At 38.1% G+C, this 21,803-nt stretch overlaps 1 protein-coding gene across 3 annotated transcripts in view; it reads left to right on the forward strand.

Annotated features, from left to right (window-relative positions):
• UBE3C (ubiquitin protein ligase E3C) overlaps window positions 1–21,803 on the forward strand; it is a 124,055-nt gene that overhangs the window by 11,644 nt on the left and 90,608 nt on the right. For all 3 annotated transcript variants that reach the window (XM_023640117.2, XM_023640115.2, XM_023640116.2), the window contains 3 exons: window positions 15,156–15,209; window positions 18,661–18,735; window positions 19,203–19,349. Coding sequence is in view for 2 of the 3 variants with exons in the window: in XM_023640115.2 (XP_023495883.1) it covers window positions 15,156–15,209; window positions 18,661–18,735; window positions 19,203–19,349 (276 nt within the window). In the remaining variant the exon portion in view is untranslated. The remainder of the gene's footprint in view (window positions 1–15,155; window positions 15,210–18,660; window positions 18,736–19,202; window positions 19,350–21,803) is intronic.

A 21,803-nucleotide genomic window follows, 5' to 3' on the forward strand; every position in this document is an offset into this window, starting at 1 on the left:
TGCCTCAACGTGGTCTGACGAGCAGTGCTATGTCCGCACCCAGGATTCGAACCGACGAAACACTGGGCCGCCTGCAGCGGAGCGCGCGAACTTGGCCACAGGGCCAGCCCCCTATTTTTCTGTCTTAACCTAAGACTTAAATATTATGGCTTTTCTTTTCTCCTACTATATCGAATCAGTAGATATTGGCTACTTACCTATTATGTAAATAACAAAGTAGTTAAAAAGCAAATGTTGTCAACTAAATAGTTTTTCAACAAACATTTTGGTGAAACTTAGTTCACTCAGAAAATTTTGTAGCTCTACACCTTGTTTGGAAATGTAACAAGGAAAGAAACTTGTAAACTAGCAACAGGATAGAAAACTGGCAAAGTAGAGAACTGACTTAAAATGCCCTTCCAGACAAGGCTTCCTGACTGGATGCTGACTTTCCTCGGACACTCTCCCACTTCACTCACCTCTCTTCCGTGTCCTGATGCGTCTGCTTCCTATTCTATGGTTGTCAATGGTGACAACCCAAAGACTCTCATTCCAAACTACTTTACTCCACTTGGCCCAACTGTATATCCCTCTTTTTCTCCAAGGGTGGTTGGATTAAACAGGAAAATGATCTAACTAAGGGAATTCACATTGTTGCAAATAACTGACAGCTCCTTATACTTCTGAGGCTTTTTTGAGGAACATGCTTAGCTCAAATAAATTGCCTGTTAGATGACATTGCAAGTAAGATAATGCAGGGAAGTGAAAGTTTTCAAGCAGCATAAGGAAGAAGATAATTTTACAGGGAAAAGTTTACAAGGAAAAGTGAAACTAGTTTACAAGTTTCTTTCCTTCATAGGGTAGGAGGTAGATGCATCAGGATGTGGAAGAGAGGTGAGTGAAGTGGGAGAGTATCCAAGTAAATTTTTGACCATTTGAGAACTTTTTTGGACAGTCTTGTACCAGAATGGAGGGAGGTGGTTTGTTTTACTTCTCTTCTAATATCACGTGTATCCTGTTCGCAGAGCCCCAGGCAGTGGTATAGTGTTAGTGCCCTAGGCTTCTGTGTGCTGGACTGGGGTTCTTACTACTATTTACGTATGAACATTGTTGCCACTAAGTTAGAAGCAACAGCATGGGCAGAGGTGTCCAACCGTGGAGAAGTGGTGATCACCTACAGATTGTTCAGTGAGGGCCTAAAGCAAGGGGACAGGAGCCTGAGTGGAGGGGGAGTTAAGAGCTGTTGAGGAGGTGGAATTGATGAGATCTGCAATGAGAGGGTCTCTTCAGGTGTCTGGGATGTCTGGAGTCGAGAGTGACTCCGTAAACCAAGACGATGTTAAATTCCTGGGGACTTGTTCAATTTGAGATGCTTGGGGATGTTCAGTGGGCAGGCGGAGTGCTGGTCTGGAGCTTCGGGTAGAGACTGGGAGTCCCTCTGTCTGTTAGCATGCGGTAGCTGAAATTGCGAGATGTGCTGGAATCCTCATGGGAAAGTATTCTGCTGAGAAGACATGTGAGTGCAAGATAACGCTTCGGGGACACCAACGTTACAGAAAAAGTAGAGAAAGGGGGGCATGCAGAGGAGATTGTGTAGCCAGGAACTGGTGGGTAGAAACCAGCGTGTCTGTCCATGTGTGGGTGGACACTCGTCATCAGATGATGGTTTTTACTGAGAGGGAATGAGCAGCTGCACAGAGAAAAAGCAGGTCTTGTTGGAGGACCTCCTACCTTCTCTACCGATTTTGAGGCTTTGTTTGCTGTAGCTGTAACTCTATCCTGTGCGTTGACCATAAGCTGAGGGTCAAATTGTTCCATTTATTTTCTAAAAGTAAAATTTATTTTTATTTTTTAAAATTAGCATGCATATTTATTGTATGAACTTTGTATAAAGTATACATGTTCATCCTTTATTTTTGGACATTTAGGTTCTTTCCATTTTATCGTGAACAACATCTTTATAGCCAACAATTTATAATTATTTTTAAGGGTAAGTTGCAGAAGGAAATTAAGTTGCTTGGTCAAAGTATGCGCATTGCAGAGGGTTTTGATACACTTTGTTCTCAAGGAAAAGTCATGTCCTGTTTCTGTTCCCTGGTCTAAGCAGTTAAGTGCTTCCTTTGCATCCTTGTGTTCTTGCAGAGTTCTGCACAGTGAGCCTCCAGGGCGTTTTCTCTCCTCCCTGTTACAAGTAGATACACTGCTCTAGTCAGCGTTTGTCCTGCAGCGTGCTTTGCTGATTGCATTCCTCTCATTTCATCTTGACTCCTGTTCTGTGAGGTGAACGTGTTTGTGTCCCATGGAGGAAGAAGTCAGGGCTGAGAGCCCAAATAATTTAGTGAAAACCACAAAGCTCAAGTATCTGAACCCTGATCTGTTCACCGTTGTACTGGATGTCGTGTAGCCTGCACATCTTGTGTCTGTCTCCTGCTTTACTTAAGCTTTCCTTTAACAGTTTGGGAAGTGGAGGCCTATTTCCTGCAGGCGCTGAGAAGGTGGCTCTAATAGTCCTATGTCTTTTTGGATTAATTTTCCTTATGATGCAGCTTTAGTGCTCTCTTTAATGTTTTTAAGGAACATTGGTAAACTCTAGTGTGTTGACACGTAGCACAGTTCATATCACATCTTTACTGCAGAACATGAAATTGTAAAAAGTATAATATAGGGAACTTGAAAAAATGTTTCTCTCCATAACCAGCTTGTCTTCGACTTAGTTGTTCATATTTTCTGGGCTTCTCTTTTCCACATCTTATAATGTGAAAGTCACAGTTTTTGATAATGAGAAAGTCAGACTAGATTATCACTAATCTTCCTTGCTCTAATAATGTTTCCATTTTCAATCTCCAGTTAGTGGCCTTTAAAAAAATGGTAACTTTTTTTTAATTGAAAAAAATTATAAAAAGTGAGATCCTTCTAAAGGGCGTATAATGAAGTCTTCCTCTGTAAATAAACATAGTCCCCCTAATTTTTAAAATAAAAATGAGAGAACATACTGTTTTTCTAAGCATTCTATCTTAGTGGTGATTTCATACCAACACCTTTGATCTTTGTAATTATTTTCATGGATGCATAATATTCCACTGCATGGTTTATATCATATATCCACTTTTTATGGATGGATATATATAGGTTGTTTTCAGAGTTTTGCTATTAAAATAGTGCCATATTTACCACACAATTCTGGTGTAAGAAATGAAAGTCTTTTAGAATTTAATAATGAGGTAGAAGCTATTACGTTTTGCTTTGGAGACTTTGTTTTAAAATGAGCTCTTTTCTGATTTTAAAGTAATGTTTATTATAGAAAATTTAAAATATATTGAAATATATAAAGAAAAATTACCTATTTGGAACCCCATTTACCATTTAGAAATAAAACACTCTTAATATGTGGGTAAATATTTTTCTAGTCTTTTTTCTATGTATTTTTGGATTGGGAATTGTATTGCACGTTCTGTTTTATAAATATGATTTTTAGTAAGATTACGGTATTCTGGTGTACCTTGAAATATTTTTTGCACATATGTGAAGTTGATTGCTCTTATATTTTCATAGAGGTTCTTTTTTCTTATAGGTCTACCAGCAAAGGGAAAACACACAAATCATGGGTTGTGCATTATTCACAAATAATACTTTTGCTAACTTTTAACATTTTAATTAACTCAAACGGAAGTGTTTTACTTGCGTATTCTTTGAATTGTGTAAATATATTAGTATTGTGTCAGTGCAGAGAGTGGGGAAAATACTAACTTGAAACAGATGTGAGACTGACTCTTCTGTTTACCTTGGTAAATGGAGCAAATTGCTAATAGAAAACAACCCAAATAGGTGAAACAAAGGAAACCTCAGAGTTGTTTTTTAAAAATCAAGATAGTAAAAAAATGTGCTAATGTTCTTTTTATAAATGGTTAGCAATCAATTGGAGCATTTGGCTTTATGGAAATTGTCAGGTTATATAAATTTACTTTGACATAGACACAAATTTTTGACCATAAAATTTTTTATTCTGATGGTTAATGAAATCTAATTTAAGCTATTTATGACTTTTTTAAAAACTTTGTTTTGTTACCACCAAATTTATTTGCATGAAGACACATTTTTTCCCATTTAAAAACATCTTTCTTAATGGTATTTGTGAAGTTTGGCTGTATTTAATTTTCAGAGGAGATAAGATAATGTGCCTAAAGCTCAAAGATCAAATAGAGAAGTTTGCTGTCATTTACTATTGTTTACATATTGACGAATAGGTTTAGTGTCCCAGCTGTGGAGGTGAGAGATTAGCATTGAAAGTAACACGTCTGCTGTAAGAACAATAGGCTTAGTCATTCCCAAAACGCTTGATTAGTGTGTTTTATGAAACTGATATGTTACTGCTACCAGGAATCCCTAACTTTTCTAGGCCTGTAGAATTTAAAACGTAAAAGATGTTTTCAAGTATAAGTATAATAAATTAAAGACAAGAACTTGTTAAGAATCAAAATCTAAATATGCTTGTTGCTGGTACGTGATTATTCTTTTCCTCCCAGCCGCTTAATTATGAACTTATTCTTGGTTATGTTGTGCTGTTGTAAAAAATGGATGTTCTCATGTTACTTCATTTGTTTTTTTATTCTAAAAAAGTGAGAAAGTATTACATGTACATGAATAATAATTCAGGCAGTAGAAAATAACCATTCAAATAAAACAATGTCTTCCTACCTTTTCCCCCCACCCCCCAGCCCCATTCCCTGATCCTTACAGTGAGGCCTCTCTTCTCAGAGCTGTTTGTGCATAGGGACTCACTGAGGTGTGCTCACTCTTCTCTCGTTTAGACAGCGTTAGAGCACAGGAAACAGACTGCTGTACTTCTCCTCCCTAGTAGTACATCTTGGAGATAGTTCTAGACACGTGCAAATAGATCTACTCGTTCTTTTACAAAGCTATATGGCACTCCATGTAATGAATGTTCCATGGCTTGTTTAGCTGTCATGTATTTTAATGGCCATTTAGGTTGTTTTCAGTTTTTTGCTAATTTAAACAACTTTGCAGTGCATATCCTTGCATATATGCCTATAATATGTGTAGGTTAAATTTCTAGAAGTGCTAGGTCAAAGGCTATGTGCCTTTTGAATTTTAATAGGTATTTCCAAACTGCACTCTAAGGAGGCTACGTCAGGTATGAAGTAGCTGCTCTCCGCTGTCTTCATCTCACAGCCTATCTAAGGTTAGATAGGTTCAAAAGCCTATTTCATTGTTTTTATTGCGTTTTTTCCTAAAATGAGTAAAGGTAAAGTTCTTATGTTTAAAAGATATTCTATTTCCCTATGCACTGTTTATAGCTTTTGCTAATTTTTGTTCGGTGGTTGATTTTTAAAAAAATTGTTGAGAGATTTTACAAATAATTGGTTTCACAGTGTTACAAATATTTATCCCCACTTCGTCACTTTTTTTAACCTTGGTTATGATATTTTTCTGTGTAGAAAGTTTTGATTTTTGTGTAGTCAAATTTATCGTTCTTAACTTGAGGACTTAAATAACTTAATGACAGACAGTGACAGACTGAGTGTGTGGTGAACAGACCTTTCTTAGAGAAAGTCTTCCTCCGCAGTGAGGTTTTTCTTTTTAATTCTCACATCCACGTACTTTTATAGAGCTGTGTATGTGTATAAATCTTAAGTCGCTCAGGAGTCTGTTTTGATGTGAAGACCAAGGCTACAATGTCATTTATTTAGACCACTCAGTTGTCTCAACACTATTTATTGAACAATATACACTTGTCTCTGTAGATTTGAAATGCCACCTTTATCACTTGCTGAGTTTCTATTTCTATTTGAGTGTCCCTGGAGACCTGACATTGACCTGTCTGTTCATGCTTTAACCTCTTTAGTATAGGTCAGTGTTTGTCCCAAAGTATGGCGTGTGATAATTTAGGTGGTTTTTGAAGGAACATTCTCAAAATTCAGTAGTATTTATTTCAATGTCCAGTAGAAAACTATAACTAGGATATAAAATCTATGACTGCCCTGAAATGCTCACTCATGACGAGGCTAGAATAGGGAGCTTTGTGGATAAGCCAAGCATGCCATTGAGGGTGTCAACTTTGAGTAGTTGCAATTTGGGAATATATGCATAGCATGGACTATATATATGTGGTCCTAGTCCTTATCGCTAGTGTGGGTTTCTGTATGCTGAATCTCCTTATGCATTGTGGTAGGTTTGTTTATTTTTTTAGCGGCATAATGAAATTTCACTTTCAGAAGTTGACAATTATTTACTAGCGTGAGCCACATATAGGTATTCCTAACTGCGAATTAAGATCATGTCTGTGCCTTTATTTTTTCCACCTGACGGCTGGACCTGACATAGGTTGGGGGTGAAAGGAAAAACAGTGTCATTTTTAAAGCCTAAGGGTGAAGATCGTCTTATAAACAAAGGCACTAATGGTAATTATGATTCTTGCATGCTTAAGGATCACATTAGTGACCCACTAGAACCAGCTTTTAGTCTTGTAAACTTACTGGCTACATAGAAAACACAAAAAAGTATGATGAAGATTTTTGGAATTTGGTTTTTCATGCACTAGCTGGGAGAGTGAACCTATCCTGTTATGAATCATGGTGTGAAACCATCGTTCTCAAAGTTTGTTTTGAAACCATGAGGCATACTACGCAAAACCTGTCAGACTTTTGGAAACAAACAGGAAAGACTTGTATACAGCCTGAAAGCAAGTGCACAGGGTGATGGGAATTAAAATGCAAAAGGAGGACCCTCCCTCTCTGGTATTTACCGCAAAGGCTCGAGCTGATTGGCCAAACCATGAAAAGTTATGATTGAAAGTGACGACGGGCAACAAAGCAAATAACAATTGCTGAGCTTCCTTCGTTCAGTGTCAGTGGTTTAGTTCATCGTCCACTTCCAGAGGGCCCTGCATGTGGAGCTGCTGGGAATCTCCCAGGGCAGGCAGAGGTGGTGCTGCTCGCTACAGACTGAGGAAGGAGCCCGCTGATAGCTAATCCTTTACTGTTTGTTTATGACTTTGTGACAAACAGTAACACAGACTTAACGTGTGATGTCATGGGAAGAGCAGAGGTGGTACGAGAAGCCGTGGTGGTTCAGTAGGGGGTTTGATCCAGTGTGTACCAGCACCAAAAACTTGACCCGTTCATATCTAAAAGGAGTCCTGCTAATCTCATGTATGCAAGAATGTTTGATTAGTACCTAATGGGGTGTCAATTCAGCCCTCCTGTTAAAGGCAGGTGACTTAGTTCTCTAGCTTTGTGAAGATATGAACAATAACTACAAGCACCCACTTCCTCTTATACTGAAAGCACAAAGGACTCCCTTTGACTGTTACTGCAAGAGGAACGGCAAATCTTTGTGGAGTAAGCCTTCCACCTGAAGCCATGGGATACACACCCTGATTGTAGGGGAAAGAATTATGAAAAACTGAAAAAAGTATTTTGAATACCACATTTACAAAGTTAAGAGTAAAGGTCTCCGTGAGTATGGTGAATGAATAGAGATGAGCCCCACCTCCCCTTTCAAAATCATTGAGAATATTACTAAAATAAAAGGCCACATTCAGAAGATTAGACCCTGGATGCTTTTTTGAAACAAAAGCTTATTGAACCAAAATCACACTCGGTGTTTTGGTTAGGAATTCATTTTCAGAATCTAATTCTATCAGAGAAGGTGGTTAAATACCATTTGCCTGATCTAATGATAAACATCTTAGTGTTCTCTGTGTTGTTTAGTATTAAAATTAAAAATAAAATTATAGAGTCTTAGCTTCCTCTTAAACTTTACATAGCAGCTCATATTGCTTTATTGTGATTATAAAGTGTTACTTTGCTTTGAGGAACTTAATTTCAGATGAGGCTTTTCATAAGTAAATTTATTAGGTTTTTATTGTAATCCAGTGTTTATTTTTTAATTTAGTTCATTTAAAATGTAACAGTATAGTTTTGTTTTCATTGTATTTATTTTCATGAGTACCTTCTATTTGTGACATTGATACGGTCTTTTCCTTTAGTGATCAATGTAAGGTTTCTGCTGGAAATGAATACATTTAAGTTAAAAAGAGTCTACTTTAAAAAAAAAAAAGTCTTCTGGTCAAGACTTAACACAAAAGTTATGTTGTATCCTTTGCATTGTGTCAATATGGTGCATGATGTCCTTGTGCCTTACCATTGGTGAGGGTTGCCTGGTCACTTGGTGTCTGCAGTGTTCTCTGCTGTGTATTTACTGTTTCCCTTGGAGGTTGATAAATATCTTGAAAGATACTTCAAGATTAGGCAAATCCTGATTTTCTTCAAACTTTTCCCACTAATTTTAGCATGCATCAGTACGTCTTGTCTGCGACATTTATCATTGTGGTGTTTGGTGATGGTTTTTCTCGTCTACATTTATTAACTGAATTCTGTAAGGAAGAGATTTTTTCTTCTCTATTTATTTGGTTATTTATATAAGTATGAAGACATGGATATATATTGTATCCTATACATTAAAATCCAATGCTCTCGTTATTGTATAACCTCACTCTAATCATGAAAGAATATCGGAAAAACCCAAATCGAGGGGCAGAGTCCAGGATATGAAAGACAAAGATGGAGGAACTATTATAGATTGGTGAGGATTAAGAAGAAATAGTTATTAAATGCAAGGTGTGATGCTATTGGGATCCTAGAACAGGTAAAGACCATAGAAAAATTGGTGAATTTTCAGTACAGTCTGTAGTTTAGTTAGTAATATTGTACCAATGTTAATTTCCTGTTCTTGCTACCTGTACTCTGATTATGCACAGAGAATGGGTAAGTGACGGAAGGGATAAGGGAACTCACTGTATCATTTTTGCAACTTTGTCTAAGATGAGTTCAAAATAAGTTTTAAAAGTGAGTTTAAAGAGTAAATATTAAGTAAATAACAGTACAGATGGTATAGGTATGGTCAACTTGGTGAAGGTGGCAAAGAAATGTCTCGAGACTGGTGGAGGCTGTAGTCTGGCTGGGGAAGGAGGCATGGCTCGTGCCAGTGAGCCACCTTCATTGCTGCTCCCTCTCTTGAGGTGCATTAAGATAAGTGGTCCTCACTTGGCCACTGCTCAGCCTTCCATCCTTCTGTGCGTTCGTTACTGCATAATATATAGAACATGTGGTTGCTTTTCCCTACCTTTGTGGTCACGGTCCCACTGGTTTCTGCTATAACTAACTGTAGGCTTATGTTACAGATTACTCTGCTTGCTTAGTCAAGAATTTGCTATGGGTGATCTGTTTAAAGACCTCTCTAGGGGCTTGTCAAGCAGGGGCAGCTTGGAGGTTGAAGGAGCTAGCCTGTCCACCTACGTATCATTCTTCCCAGAACGAATTGGGCTCACCAACATTTATGAGTGACTGATTAGGTAAGAAGTACCAATGACATTTATAATACTACTTAAAACACTGTTGAAATTATTTGTTGACTTCCTGAGGAAATTTGGAACATTGGAGTTGTCTTTTGGATTTGCCTGGTCAGTATTCTGATTTTGGTGGCACTAAATGTTGGAAGACTTGGGTCTTTCAAATATCAGCCTCAGTCGATAAGTGGTTTTACCACTTATTTATCATGAATTTTTTCTCAGCTTTAAAATCTTCTTTGAAGCTTCGAACTTCCCAATTATACCTTTATTCTTTCTAAATTTAATCCTTCAATCATTAAGTTGGGTGCAATGCTAAATATCAGGGTTACAAAGAGGAATAAGACAGAGACTTATTCTTAAGGAACTCATAATTTATTGAGGGAGAAGCAAACAAATACAATTAACTTACCTTTACTCTCTTCTCTCTTTGGGTGCACTAAGATAAAAAATATTTTTCTCCTTAAATAGACGCTGTGTTATATCTATAGGTGATAAAATCCTAGAGCCTCTGTTAGGCATATAAATACAGACCCCGCTAAATATTTAATATTATTCTGCTTGTGAGGTTCAAATTTGGTTTGCAGGCCAGCAGCCTTGGTGTCTCTTCCTGTCTGTCTGAGCGTGGGCCCTGAAGTGCCACTCAGCTGTGCTCATTGCAGGCAGCTTCCTCTCCTTGGGTGCGTGCAGTCCTACCCCACTGTTTTCTAGGTGGAGGTCTAACTTGGCATCCACTAGTACTTTGATCATTCAGTACTTGCTGTTTTAACTGATGGAATTCAAGTTTTATTGTCTTATTTTCTGCTTTGAGGGCTAAAAATGCACCCTTCTCCAAAATAATCATGTCTGCAGTAGCACTGTGACATCGTTTGCTGAAGAGTGATCTCCTGCAGAGTTTTGGTGGCCATGCCTGTGTAGATGATACCCAGGTTGGCCTCTGGTTTTGGCTAGTGCAGACACAATCATTTTCTGCTCCTTCAGTAGTAACCCCTACGTGCTAGGTACGCTTGGATGAATGTCGTGTGTGCCAAAGCAGTCTCTTTACATTAGTGAACTCACCCTTTTCATCATGTGGAGGAATGGCAGTGGTGGTGGTCTTTTAGGGAGAACTTTATGGAAGACGTGTTATTTAAGCTGAGTCTCACGTAAGATGAGTGAGTGCTTGCTAGGTGGTGTGTCAAGAGGGAAGGCCACATTGGGCAGAAGCAGCAGGGTGTTTGAGACTTGGGGAGAGCAGCATTTGCTTGAAGCAGCGTCAGGAGATGGTGCAAGAGAGCTAGTCGGGGAAAAGGCGATGTTTTGACCATAGTATTCCTATGCTAGGGCTGTATTTGTACTTGATCCCTTAGAGTACCTTGATGGTCTGAGATAGGCTATCATGAAAAAGAAGAATAAGGGCAATGTAATAGGTTGTACATAAATTTGGTTAGTTTAAATAATTGAACGTTGAGAAGAGATGGTATTCAGTGATCTGTTAGGAAATGATTTTTTTTTTAACGGTTGGCCACCTGAGCTAACAACTGTTGCCAATCTTTTTTTTTTTCCTGCTTTTTCTCCCCAAATCCCCCCCCCCCACCCAGTACATAGTTGTATATTTTAGTTGTATATTTAATTGTGGGTCCTTGTAGTTGTGGCATATGGGATGCCGCCTCAGCGTGGCCTGATGAGCGGTGCCATGTCCATGTCCAGGATCCGAAACAGCGAAACCCTGGGCCATCGAAGTGGAGCACGCAAACTTAACCACTCAGCCATGGGACTGGCCCCTGTTAGGAAATGATTTTGAGAGCAGATTGCAGTTTGGAGTTTGTTTTAAACGGTTGTCAGCCCTGTGTGAGGTGATGCAGATAGAGGATGGGAAGCCATGGAAGGAGTTTAATCTGAAGTGATGGGTGATTTGAACTCTACATTTTCAGTCCAGGCTTCTTCTGTTGTCTTATTACCTATTGACTTGTCAGTCCCATAGATATGTCAGCATCATTGATTTTAAATTTATCATCATCTCCCTTCCATCCCATACTGTCTTGATTTAAGGTTCATGTAGCCAGAGATAAGCGTTCTCAGATTCATTCTCGATTTCCGACCTCTGACTCCTACACAGAGCTGGGAGTCCAGTTCAGCCCCCTCTCCTTCATCCTTCCCTTTCCTCCCCGGCAGGCACGCTCTCATGCCTCTGCTGCTTCACATGCTTTCTGCCTCTGCTGGGATGTTTTCCCATCTTGTCATCATCTTGCTGAACACAAAGATTTCTTTGGAATTCACCTTTCCTTCTGAGTGTTCTCTGGGTCACTGGGGCAGGTGGTACCTGTTCTTTCTCTGTGCTGTCTTATACTCTGTGCATACCTCTGTTAAAATGTGCACTCATGAAGGCAAGGACCGAGTCTGTTTTATTCAGGCTTTATTGTTAGTGTCTAGAATTGTGTCTGGCCCACGGTAGGTAGTCAGGAAATAGGCTTCTTTTTCTCCCACGAAACTATGCACCCCCAAATGGAGACATTCTCTGAGGTGGGGAATATAGGAAGAGGCTCTGGTTCTGGTCTGGAATTTGGTTACAAGTTCAGGTGCTACATCTTGACAATTTACATAATTTCTATTCATTGATTATGTACTCTATCCCATTTTTTCTTTCTGTGCTGAATTGAATTTTTATGGCAACCTTTGTGTCCTTGGTCTTTTTGATTGCTTAGTTCACCTTTTCTGGACATTCTGTATCCTCTGTTTTTCAATACCCCCTGCTCCCCGTGCTTTCTGAACTCATGCCAAATTTTGGTGATCAAAAAATTTTTTCTGTGGCCTCTCCGTCCCCACTAGCCTTCTTTCTGTTATACCTTCCAGCTTATGTATTACGAGGACAAAGATTTTTTAAATTTCTCAAAATCCAAAATAATATGATCATATCATACTTAATGTTCTTTTTCAAAGTAATTAGCACACCTCTTAATGGCTTAGGCTCTGGACCTGTCTGAATTCAGATCTTGGCTCTACCGCTTTTGAATGTCAATTTTCTCATCTGTAAACAGGAAAAATAATAGTACTTACCTCAGAAGGTTATTCTGAGGAATACATGAACTAGCCAAATCCCACGTTTAGAAGGTTGCTTAGCATATGGAGGGTGAGCCTTCAGTCTGAGTTTCTGTGTTGCACACGTGTTCTCCTCCCTCTGTCCTTCCTGTGGGAGGGCACAGTGCACGGGTCTAGACAAATCAGTGTTGGGAGCAGCTGGCACTGTTCCTAGAGTCGGCTTTCCAGTGTGACTGACTTGATGTGTGGCATGAGTTGACCTCTCCCTGTAGACCTTTCTCTTTTCTCTGTAAATATGTAGGCAGCAGGAGTACTCTGAAAGAAAGGCCTTAACATTCTTTAAAATACAGTTTCATTGTTGAAATCGCATGTCAAGTTTTGTGTGTGTCCAGTGCTTTGGATTTGCATGCTGTGCTTATTTTATTACTTTTATTTATTTTTTATTTATTTTTTATTTTTTTAATTTTTTTAATTTTTTCCTTTTTCTCCCCAAAGCCCCCCGGTACATAGTTGTATATTCTTTGTTGTGGGTTCTTCTAGTTGTGGCATGTGGGACGCTGCCTCAGCGTGGTTCGACGAGCAGTGTCATGTCCGTGCCCAGGATTTGAACCAACGAAACACTGGGCCGCCTGCAGCGGAGCGCGCGAACTTAACCGCTCGGCCACGGGGCCAGCCCCTATTTTATTACTTTTGAAATGAGCTGTCTTTTAAGTGGGAAGCTTTGTAGCCCTTGCACGGGTGAGAGAAGTAAGCTGCACATTTCTATGGTGGCCAGGTGCAGGGATTTTAGTCTGCAGGTGATCGAAGGTGAGGACTATCCGTCCTCGGCACGGACAGCGGTGCCTCTTGTCCCTCATGGCTCCTCCCTTAGCATAAGCATCCAACTGAAAGGACAGTTTCTGAGAAGTTCTCGTCTGCAATTAGAATCCACTTATGCTTTTTGGTACTTAGTACCAATTTTGATTTTTAAAATACTGCAGCCTAGGTACTGTGTTGCGGGTATCCAACAGTGCCTTTCAGCCATTATGGCTACTCCTCCTCTTAGACTATTTTGTTTTACTCAAAGGAAATGTTCATTAATTCATTTTATAAATATTTATTGAATATCTACATGGGCCAGACACTGAAGCAGATGATAAGGACATGGTGGTAAGGAGCAGGTGAGGTCCTCAAACCCGTGGGACTTTCAGATTCATGACAACTAAGCTTATCTGTGTGTTGAAGTAAATTTAGTGACTCTTTTGCCAACATGTATCATTTTTCTAACTAAAATGTTGGTTTATTTAGTTTCAGACGTTAGACATTTTCTTTTTAGTTGTAACAGTGTATGCCATTTTAAGAACTCTTAGGGCCGGCCAGGGGGCGCAGCAGTTAAGTGCTCACGTACTGCTTCGGCAGCTTGGGGTTCGCTAGTTCGGATCCCGAGTGCGGACATGGCACTGCTTGGCAAGCCATGCTGTGGTAGGCATCCCACATATAAAGTGGAGGAAGACAGACATGGATGTTAACTCAGGGAAGTCTTCCTCAGCAAAAAGAGGAGGATTGGCAGCAGACATTAGCTCAGGGCTAATCTTCCTCAAAAAAAAAAAAAAAGAAAAGAAATATTAGTTCTTTAACTATAACCAAATAATGAACATACTAAATCTGGACAAATGGAGATAGAAGGAAGAGAAATTAAAGACGTAAACATACCAATTCTATTCATTAATAAATATAATGACTAGAAATATGTTTGTGTTTTTATCTAGAAGATTTCCACAGTGCTGAACCTTCAACTTTGCACTTTTACTTTAGGTTTTCCATCCCCCCTCTTAATTATGTTTAAAACAAAATATTTTTCTGACTTTGGACATGTGGTGGATAAAGCCTTTTTATTTGAAATTCAAGAAATGAAATTTTCTGTAATGGAAGCTATCTGGAAGATTTATTTCTTTGGCTTTAAATTTTGTCAGTGAGAAACTTTTCATTCGACACATTGTGTGTTCATTCACATATCAATGTGTAATTTAAAATTGGCTTAATTACTTGCTTTCTGACGCTATTCTAATGTGGTGTATGTTGTTAAGAAATTTAAGTTTATTAATTTTTCTAATGATTCATATGTAGTGTCTGAGACCTTTAGTTTATTTTGGATTAAACTTACAAGAACAAAGTGCCTGTATACTATAGACTGGATCAGTTCTGGGGGCAGAAGGAGGGTTGTCTTTAAGTGTTTTTATTTTATTTGAAATGTTTAACTTTCCCGTTTATTATTTCAGTTCCTTCTACATAACAACTAGGTTTGTTCAAAATTTAATTTTACTTATAAAAAAATATTTTTAAAAATTTGGTAACAATAAAGAAATTGATTTTTTCATCAAATTTTTATTGAGATAATCGTAGACTCGTGTGCAGCTGTTAGAAATAATTCGGAAAAGTCTCTTGTTCACATTGCCTCATTTCCCCTGGGGCTTATATTTTGCAAAATTGTAGTACATATCACAACCAGAGTATTGACATTAATGCAGTGCACTGATCTTGTTCACATCTCCCCATTTGTGCGTGAGCTCGCTTGTGCGTATAAAGAAGTCAGAGTTTATTCTTAATGAACTACTGAAATGCTAACTTGAGTTTCTGTGACCTCGGGGAGAACTGTTTAACCTCTTGTGCACCAGATTTCTCACTCAGTCAGGTAGTTTGATTGGATGATCTTTAGAATCCTTTTTGGGTCAAAACATTCTATAATTTTTGTATGAGAGTATTTTAGAATTTAAAATTATAACCTTTATCTTTTCTCTTTTTTTGTGTTTAGGAAGAAAAGGCTTCTCTTTTACATCGTACTCAGGAAGAAAGAAGAAAGAGAGAGGTAAAAATAGTTTTGTAATAGTTTCTATAGACAAGCATTTTTCCAAAGCCTTTCAATAAGTCTTGGTTTTACCGTTACATGCATATAGATGTATGTATGTTATATATGACATACTACATATATTTTTATGTATATTAAACTTTAGAAGCATTTCTGGATTTGTTGGATTTTACAGTAGGTCATTTATTCTGGAACCAGTGTAGAAAAGAGGGGAAATGGGCTTTTAGTTCACTTATTGCTTATGATGTGGTTTCTGGAAAACCTAGAAAATGTTAGTATATGATTTTCACATTTTGCCAAGCAAAAGGAGGAAAACTCACTGTTGAGGCAAATATCTTAACTATTGTGAAGGAGGTAAATACATGAAAGGAGCCAGTGACATTCATGGTTTTATTCTTTATTTTACATTTCATCTTTCTGGTGATAATTTCTTAAAATAGCTTTACTTTGTTGATTAATCAGCAATTGTAGTATCTTATGCCCTGCTTTTCTAAATAGTTTTTTGTTTTGCTTTATTTTTTAATAGTCCATTCTATCCTTTAGCAGCTATTAATTGGGAGCTTGTTATATTCCAGGTACTCTTCTGCTCGCTGGGTATATAGACAGTGAATGAGACAGACAGTGTTCCTGCTCAGTGATAGAACACAGCCATTAACCAAGATCTTGAGATGGTGGCGAGCGCTATGAAGGCAGCAGAGCAGTGTGGTAGTAACTGGACGGTCTGATTTGGATTGGATTTTAGGGAAGGATTGTCTTGAGTTGGTTAGAGTTGAGCTAATTCCTGAAGGATGAAAAGGAGCTGTCTTGTGAAATACTGGAGGAAAAGCATTCTTGGTTAAGGGAACAGCAAATGCAGACTCTCTGGCAGGCATTCCCAACCTCAGCACTGTTGACGTTTTGGACCAGATAATTCTTTGTTGTGGGGGACTGTACATTGGAGGATGTTTAGCAGCATCCGTGGCCTCTACCCAGTAGATAGCACAACATTCTCTCCCCTACAGTTGAGACAACCAGAAACGTTTCCGGAAATTACCAAATGTTCTCTGGGTGGTAAAATTGCTCTCACTTGAAAATCACCGCTCAAACAAGAAAAGTATTTATTGGTTGATGTCTTTCATCTTTTCTGGAAAGTTCTCAGCAGTCATCTCTTTCGGTAGTGTTTCTGCTCCATTCTCCCTTTCCTCCTCTTCTTGGACTCCAGTTACAAATATATTCAGCCTTTGCATTGTGCCCCATATGTCTCCTGTGCTCTTTTCTGTATATTTATCCTTTTGAATGTCTGTGCTTTGGTTTGGATATTTTCTTGTGACCTAACTTCTAATTTACATATGATCTCTTTGGCGATGTCTAGTTGTTAAATACCTCCATTGAGTTCTTAATTTCAGTTTTTATTGCAGTACTACAATTTTCTTTGATTCTTTTATTTCCCAGTTCTCTTTTCTTTGCATTTCTTGAACATAATTGTAGATTTTTAAAGATAATGCTTAAGCACCAGTATTTGGATCTCCTATGAGTTTGTTTCTGTTGTTTGTCTTCTTGATTTTTAGTTCTTGTCTTTTGCCTGGTTATTTTGCTTGAATACTGACATTGTATATGTCACACTGCAGAGACATCTTCAGGCTCTGGAATGTGAGCTCTTCTTCTGGAGAGCGTTACCTTTGCTTTTGGTGGGCAGCAGGGAGTGGGTCAAATCACCTTTAACTGATACAAGGCTGAGCTGATTTGAAGCTGGCCTTCACTCCTTGTAAGGCTTAATCTATTTCCAGTACACCTAACATGTTGCCTTTAGGTCCCAGCCAGAAGGCTGGAGTGTTTCTGAGACTTCCTCCTCAGTAAACAACTGAATGAATAAAAATAAATGTTTTGAAAACTCCTGGATGATATATGAGTTTTTAAGTGCTCTTAGAATCATCATAGTAATGAGTAGGTTTCCAAACTAGGCTTAAGCCCAAAGGTTCCCATGTTGTAACTGTTTCAAGCTCAGAAAGTACACTTGTGTGACCTGGTGGTGTTCTCCAATACCAAGATTGAGTGTGTGTATGTGTGTATCAAGTCTGGTAGGTGGCATTCATAGAAGAGATGAAACAATGTCCTGTGGTAAGACAAGAGTACAGATTTTAGTGTCACACCTTAGTGTGAATTCTGACTCTCTTACGTCTCTTGGCATCGCTTAATCTTTATGGAAATCTCAGTTTCTCCATCTTTAAAATAGGAGTAATACTCACTTGTAAGTATTATTCTTTGAATGCATGTGAAGTATCTCTCTTAGGGCTGGCACATAGTAGGCCCTCAAACAATAGTAGCTGCAATGGTTATGATGATGATGATGAAGAATATGTGTTTTTGCTAGGCCACTGAAAATTTTAAAGGTGGTCTCAAGTCAATAAAAATTAGAGTTTTCTCTAATTGTTGTTTTCTCTCTTCTTTCTTGAAACACAAAGCTGACCTTTAAGATAGATGTTTGTCTATATTGTTTTTATAGTTAAAACTAAAACTTTTTTAAAAAGTCTTATTTTGGGGGCTGGCCCCCGTGGCCGAGTGGCTAAGTTCGAGCGCTCCGCTGCAGGTGGCCCAGTGTTTCATTGGTTCAAATCCTGGGCACGGACATGGCACTGCTCATCAAACCACGCTGAGACAGCATCCCACATGCCACAACTAGAAGGACCCACAACAAAGAATATGCAACTATGTACTGGGGGGCTTTGGGGAGAAAAAGGAAAAAAATAAAATCTTAAAAAAAAGAAGTCTTATTTTGTTAGTGGAATTGTAAAATGGTGTAGCCATTTTGGTAAACAGTCTGGCACTTCCTCAAATGTTAATTCCACTCACAGGTTATACACTCAAGAGAAATGAAAACCTGTGTGCACACAAAAACTTTTACACAAATGTCCACAGCAGCATTATTCATAATAGCCCAAAGTGAAAACAGCCCAAGTGTTCCTTGACTAATAGATGGATAAACAAAATGTGAGACATCCATACAGGGGAATCTTAATTGGCCATAAAAAGGAGTAAAATACTGATACATGTTACAACATAGATGAACCTTGAAAACATCATGCCAAGTAAAAAAAGCCAGACACAAAGCCCACATATTATATGATTCCATTGTATGAAATGTCCAGAACAGGCAATTCCACACAGAAAACTGGTTATTGGTTGCCACCAGTGGGGGAGGGGAACGGGGGAGGGAAGGCAGGGAATGAGGGATGACTGCTAATGGGTGTGGGGGGTTTTTTGGGAAGTGAATGATGAAAGTGTTCTAAAATTAGATAGTGGCGATGGTTGTACAACTTTGAATATATTTAAAATTGGTGAATGGTACACTTAAAAGAGTGAATTTTGTGGTATGTGAATTACATAACTGTTATTTTTTTTTTTAAGTCCTTACTAGCTGAATGTCATTTTCACTGATTGTAAACAATTGTTTTATCCTCGCTCCAATATTCAGGAAGAAAGGCGAAGATTGAAAAATGCAATAATTATCCAGTCGTTTATTCGAGGCTATAGAGATAGAAGACAGCAAGTAAGTTTGTTTTTAAACTGAGAAAGAATTAGAAAAGCATGTGAGAACTTATTTTAAATACAGCCTTGCATTCTTAGAAGTAGAATCATTTTGTGTGTATTTTTGTACACCTGTTTAATGAAAGTTAATGCTGATTATAATATTTTCCCCAATAATTAATTTTATTAGTTTGTATTTACATAAAGATTTATAGATAGGTGAGTTTTTAGGTGATTTCTAAATAATAAAATACAAAATAGACCAAACCACAGCTAAAGATCAAAAAGGAAGGAAGTGGTGGAAGACTCTTTTAGTGGACATTTAAAGATCTTTCATTACAGTCCAGGGTTTCTGGTTTTTATAAGCTTTTAGCAATAACTCTACAGTGATGGCTCCTTGTCTGTTTCCACCAGTCGTGTTAAAACATTTAGACCATAACAGTTATGTGCCTATGTACTATATTTGTGTATTGTTTTGTTTGCTTTCAGTATTCCATCCAAAGAAGTTCATTTGATCGCTGCGCTAACTTGTCACAGTCTGGTGGCACTTTTTCCCTTGCTAACGGTCCCAACCTTACCCTTTTGGTGAGGCAGCTTCTGTTTTTTTACAAACAGAACGAAGACTCAAAACGTTTGGTGAGTGTTAACTCCATTTTCACTTATCCTTGTTTACAAATTTTCCAGCCTTTTTTTAAATGTGATCAGATAACCCCTCTGATATGTGTTGCCTTTGTGCACTTTTCCTCAGCCAGCTATAACAGGTCATCTTTGTGGTAATGTGTTTTACCTCTTAAAAATCTATAAAAATTTTCAGTAGGTTTTTTCATTTTTTATTATGAAAAACTTCAAATATAAGAAAAAATAGACTAATATGTTGAGCCATCCACCATGTACCCATTACCCAGTCCAGACAGTCATCAACACCTTGTTTCACACAGAACCCTCCACACCTGTGCCTTGCATCATTGTGAAGCGCATCCTAAATATCATAGCATGTTATCTGTAAGTAACTTTAAATCTCTAAAATATAGGGTCAGTCTCTCAAAACATCCGAAAAATAATTGTGTTACTTTAAAATTTTGTAGACTTCTTGTTAGTGATGAGGAACAGTGTGTTAATGGTAGAAAATACATGTAAGTGCATAGATAAATAATCTTTTAAAAAGTAGAACTTGTTATTGTGTCCCGTTTCCCAGAAAATGTTAAGAAATTCATATAATTATTAGGTTTAATAAGTATTTATTCTTAGAAATTCTTGTTTACTTGTAATAAAAATTTCAAATTATATTACAAGATGGATATACAATGAAAAGTAAATCTTTCATACTACAACCCTACATACTAGAAGGATCCCCATATGAAATATAAGTACAGAGGCAAAGGAATACTTTATTGATTATCTGGTGTCTGGCTTTAAAACCCAACATTGCTTTCTGGGTTGAGCTAGGCTGGAACATGGGAAGAACCTTCCATAAACTAGAGCCAATCTAGAGAGGCAGTAAAAGGGGCTTAATCCAGCCATTCTGGACCTTCCTTAAGTGCAGGCTCTTTCTAGGCTTTGTATTTGAAGTTTATGAGAAAAAGAAGCAGAAAAGTACAGCAGCAGGTAACCTGCCTTTCTTTCTGGAAGAGTCCACTCCCATCTTCACATACTATCATCTTGTAGATTGGAAGGTCACCGAGGAGCACAGACATGTGGGTGCTCTGGGGGCTTCAGTTGTTTATGTCTTTCCAGAGCACCCCTTTCCTTGGGAGATGCTCCTGCCATGCTCCGTGTGTAAGCCCCGGTCAGCACGCCCCGTGTGGGTTCTAAATGTGGTGCAGTTGCACAGTCCTGCTTCAGCAGCCATGGTGAAAAGCCTGGAGATGAATGTACACATTTGACTCTGGGCCTCAAGCCAAAACAGAGCAAATTGCTCAAGTGCAGATTCTGAAACTCTAAATAGAGTGAAATGTCATCACACCTGGTTAATGTAGCCAAAGTGAACTTGAATATTCAGTTTGCAAACAAAAATGCAAGAATAATAAATTAATCATATGTGGGGAGAAAGTCTCCTGCCTCAGTCTTCAGGTTCCCTGACTCGCATTCTAGGAGCAAGTGTAACGCCATTTTTGATAGTTTTTCTAAGACGCTCTATGCAAAACTAAGCATATGTGGTTATCCCTTCCTCACCTCCTCCCCTTTTTTTTATTATGATTTTAAATATGGTCTCTGCTAAAATAGTGTACTATGATTATATCTTCCATTGTGTACAGTTTTCTTGAATTATTCTGTAGTTAATAATTGCCTCACTTTTGTTTAATTTTCTTTGACTCTCTTGATAAAATCTTCTTCCGCCTTCCAACAGTACTGTAAAATGCTTCTCAGTACAGTTGTCCATGATGAAAGATGTCAGGTAGTCTGAGGCTCTGTTTCCCCCTGGAGCTGTTACTCCTGCATCCCAGGAAATTCTTGTACCAGTTTGGATTGGTGCTCTCCAGGCCTGCCATTATCCTGGGAAAGGCTTTTGCCTTGCTTCAGTTTCAGATCCTCTTTCTTGATTTTGTATCTTTTTTGCTTTCCTGATTTACTTCCTTGTTTTGTTGATACATATCCTCAGTTAACTTCCTGAGAAAGGATAAATAAGAAAGTTTTTAAAACTTTACTCATCTGCATTTAGTAAATAATAACAACAGAAAGTTAAGCAAAGTAAACATTTAATGTAGTGATACTAGATCTTTTTGGATGATATTGGTACATTTGTCAAGGTTGTAAAATACGGTATCAAAACTCAGTCTAGAAAGTGTTCAAGTAAAATATCACTACTGCTTTTTTTATTTCGTAGACAACTTGAAACATGACACTTGATTAACATATTTACAGCCTTATTCTTGTAGTTCCTACGATTGCCCATTAGATGTTTATAATGTTTGGTTACTGTGTGTCTCATTTTTATTTGTTAACAGGTAGTACAAATTTTAGATTGAACTGCATGTCAGAAAGGGCAGAAAGTATTTCTATCCAATTGGTTCCTGAGAAAATATGGGCAAGGTAGCTCCAGACACCTCAAGAAAGCTTGTGTGTAGGTAAATGAGTATTTTGAGTAGCTCT

The sequence above is a fragment of the Equus caballus genome, chromosome 4 (genome assembly GCF_041296265.1).
Source record: "Equus caballus isolate H_3958 breed thoroughbred chromosome 4, TB-T2T, whole genome shotgun sequence".
Taxonomy (NCBI): domain Eukaryota; kingdom Metazoa; phylum Chordata; class Mammalia; order Perissodactyla; family Equidae; genus Equus; species Equus caballus.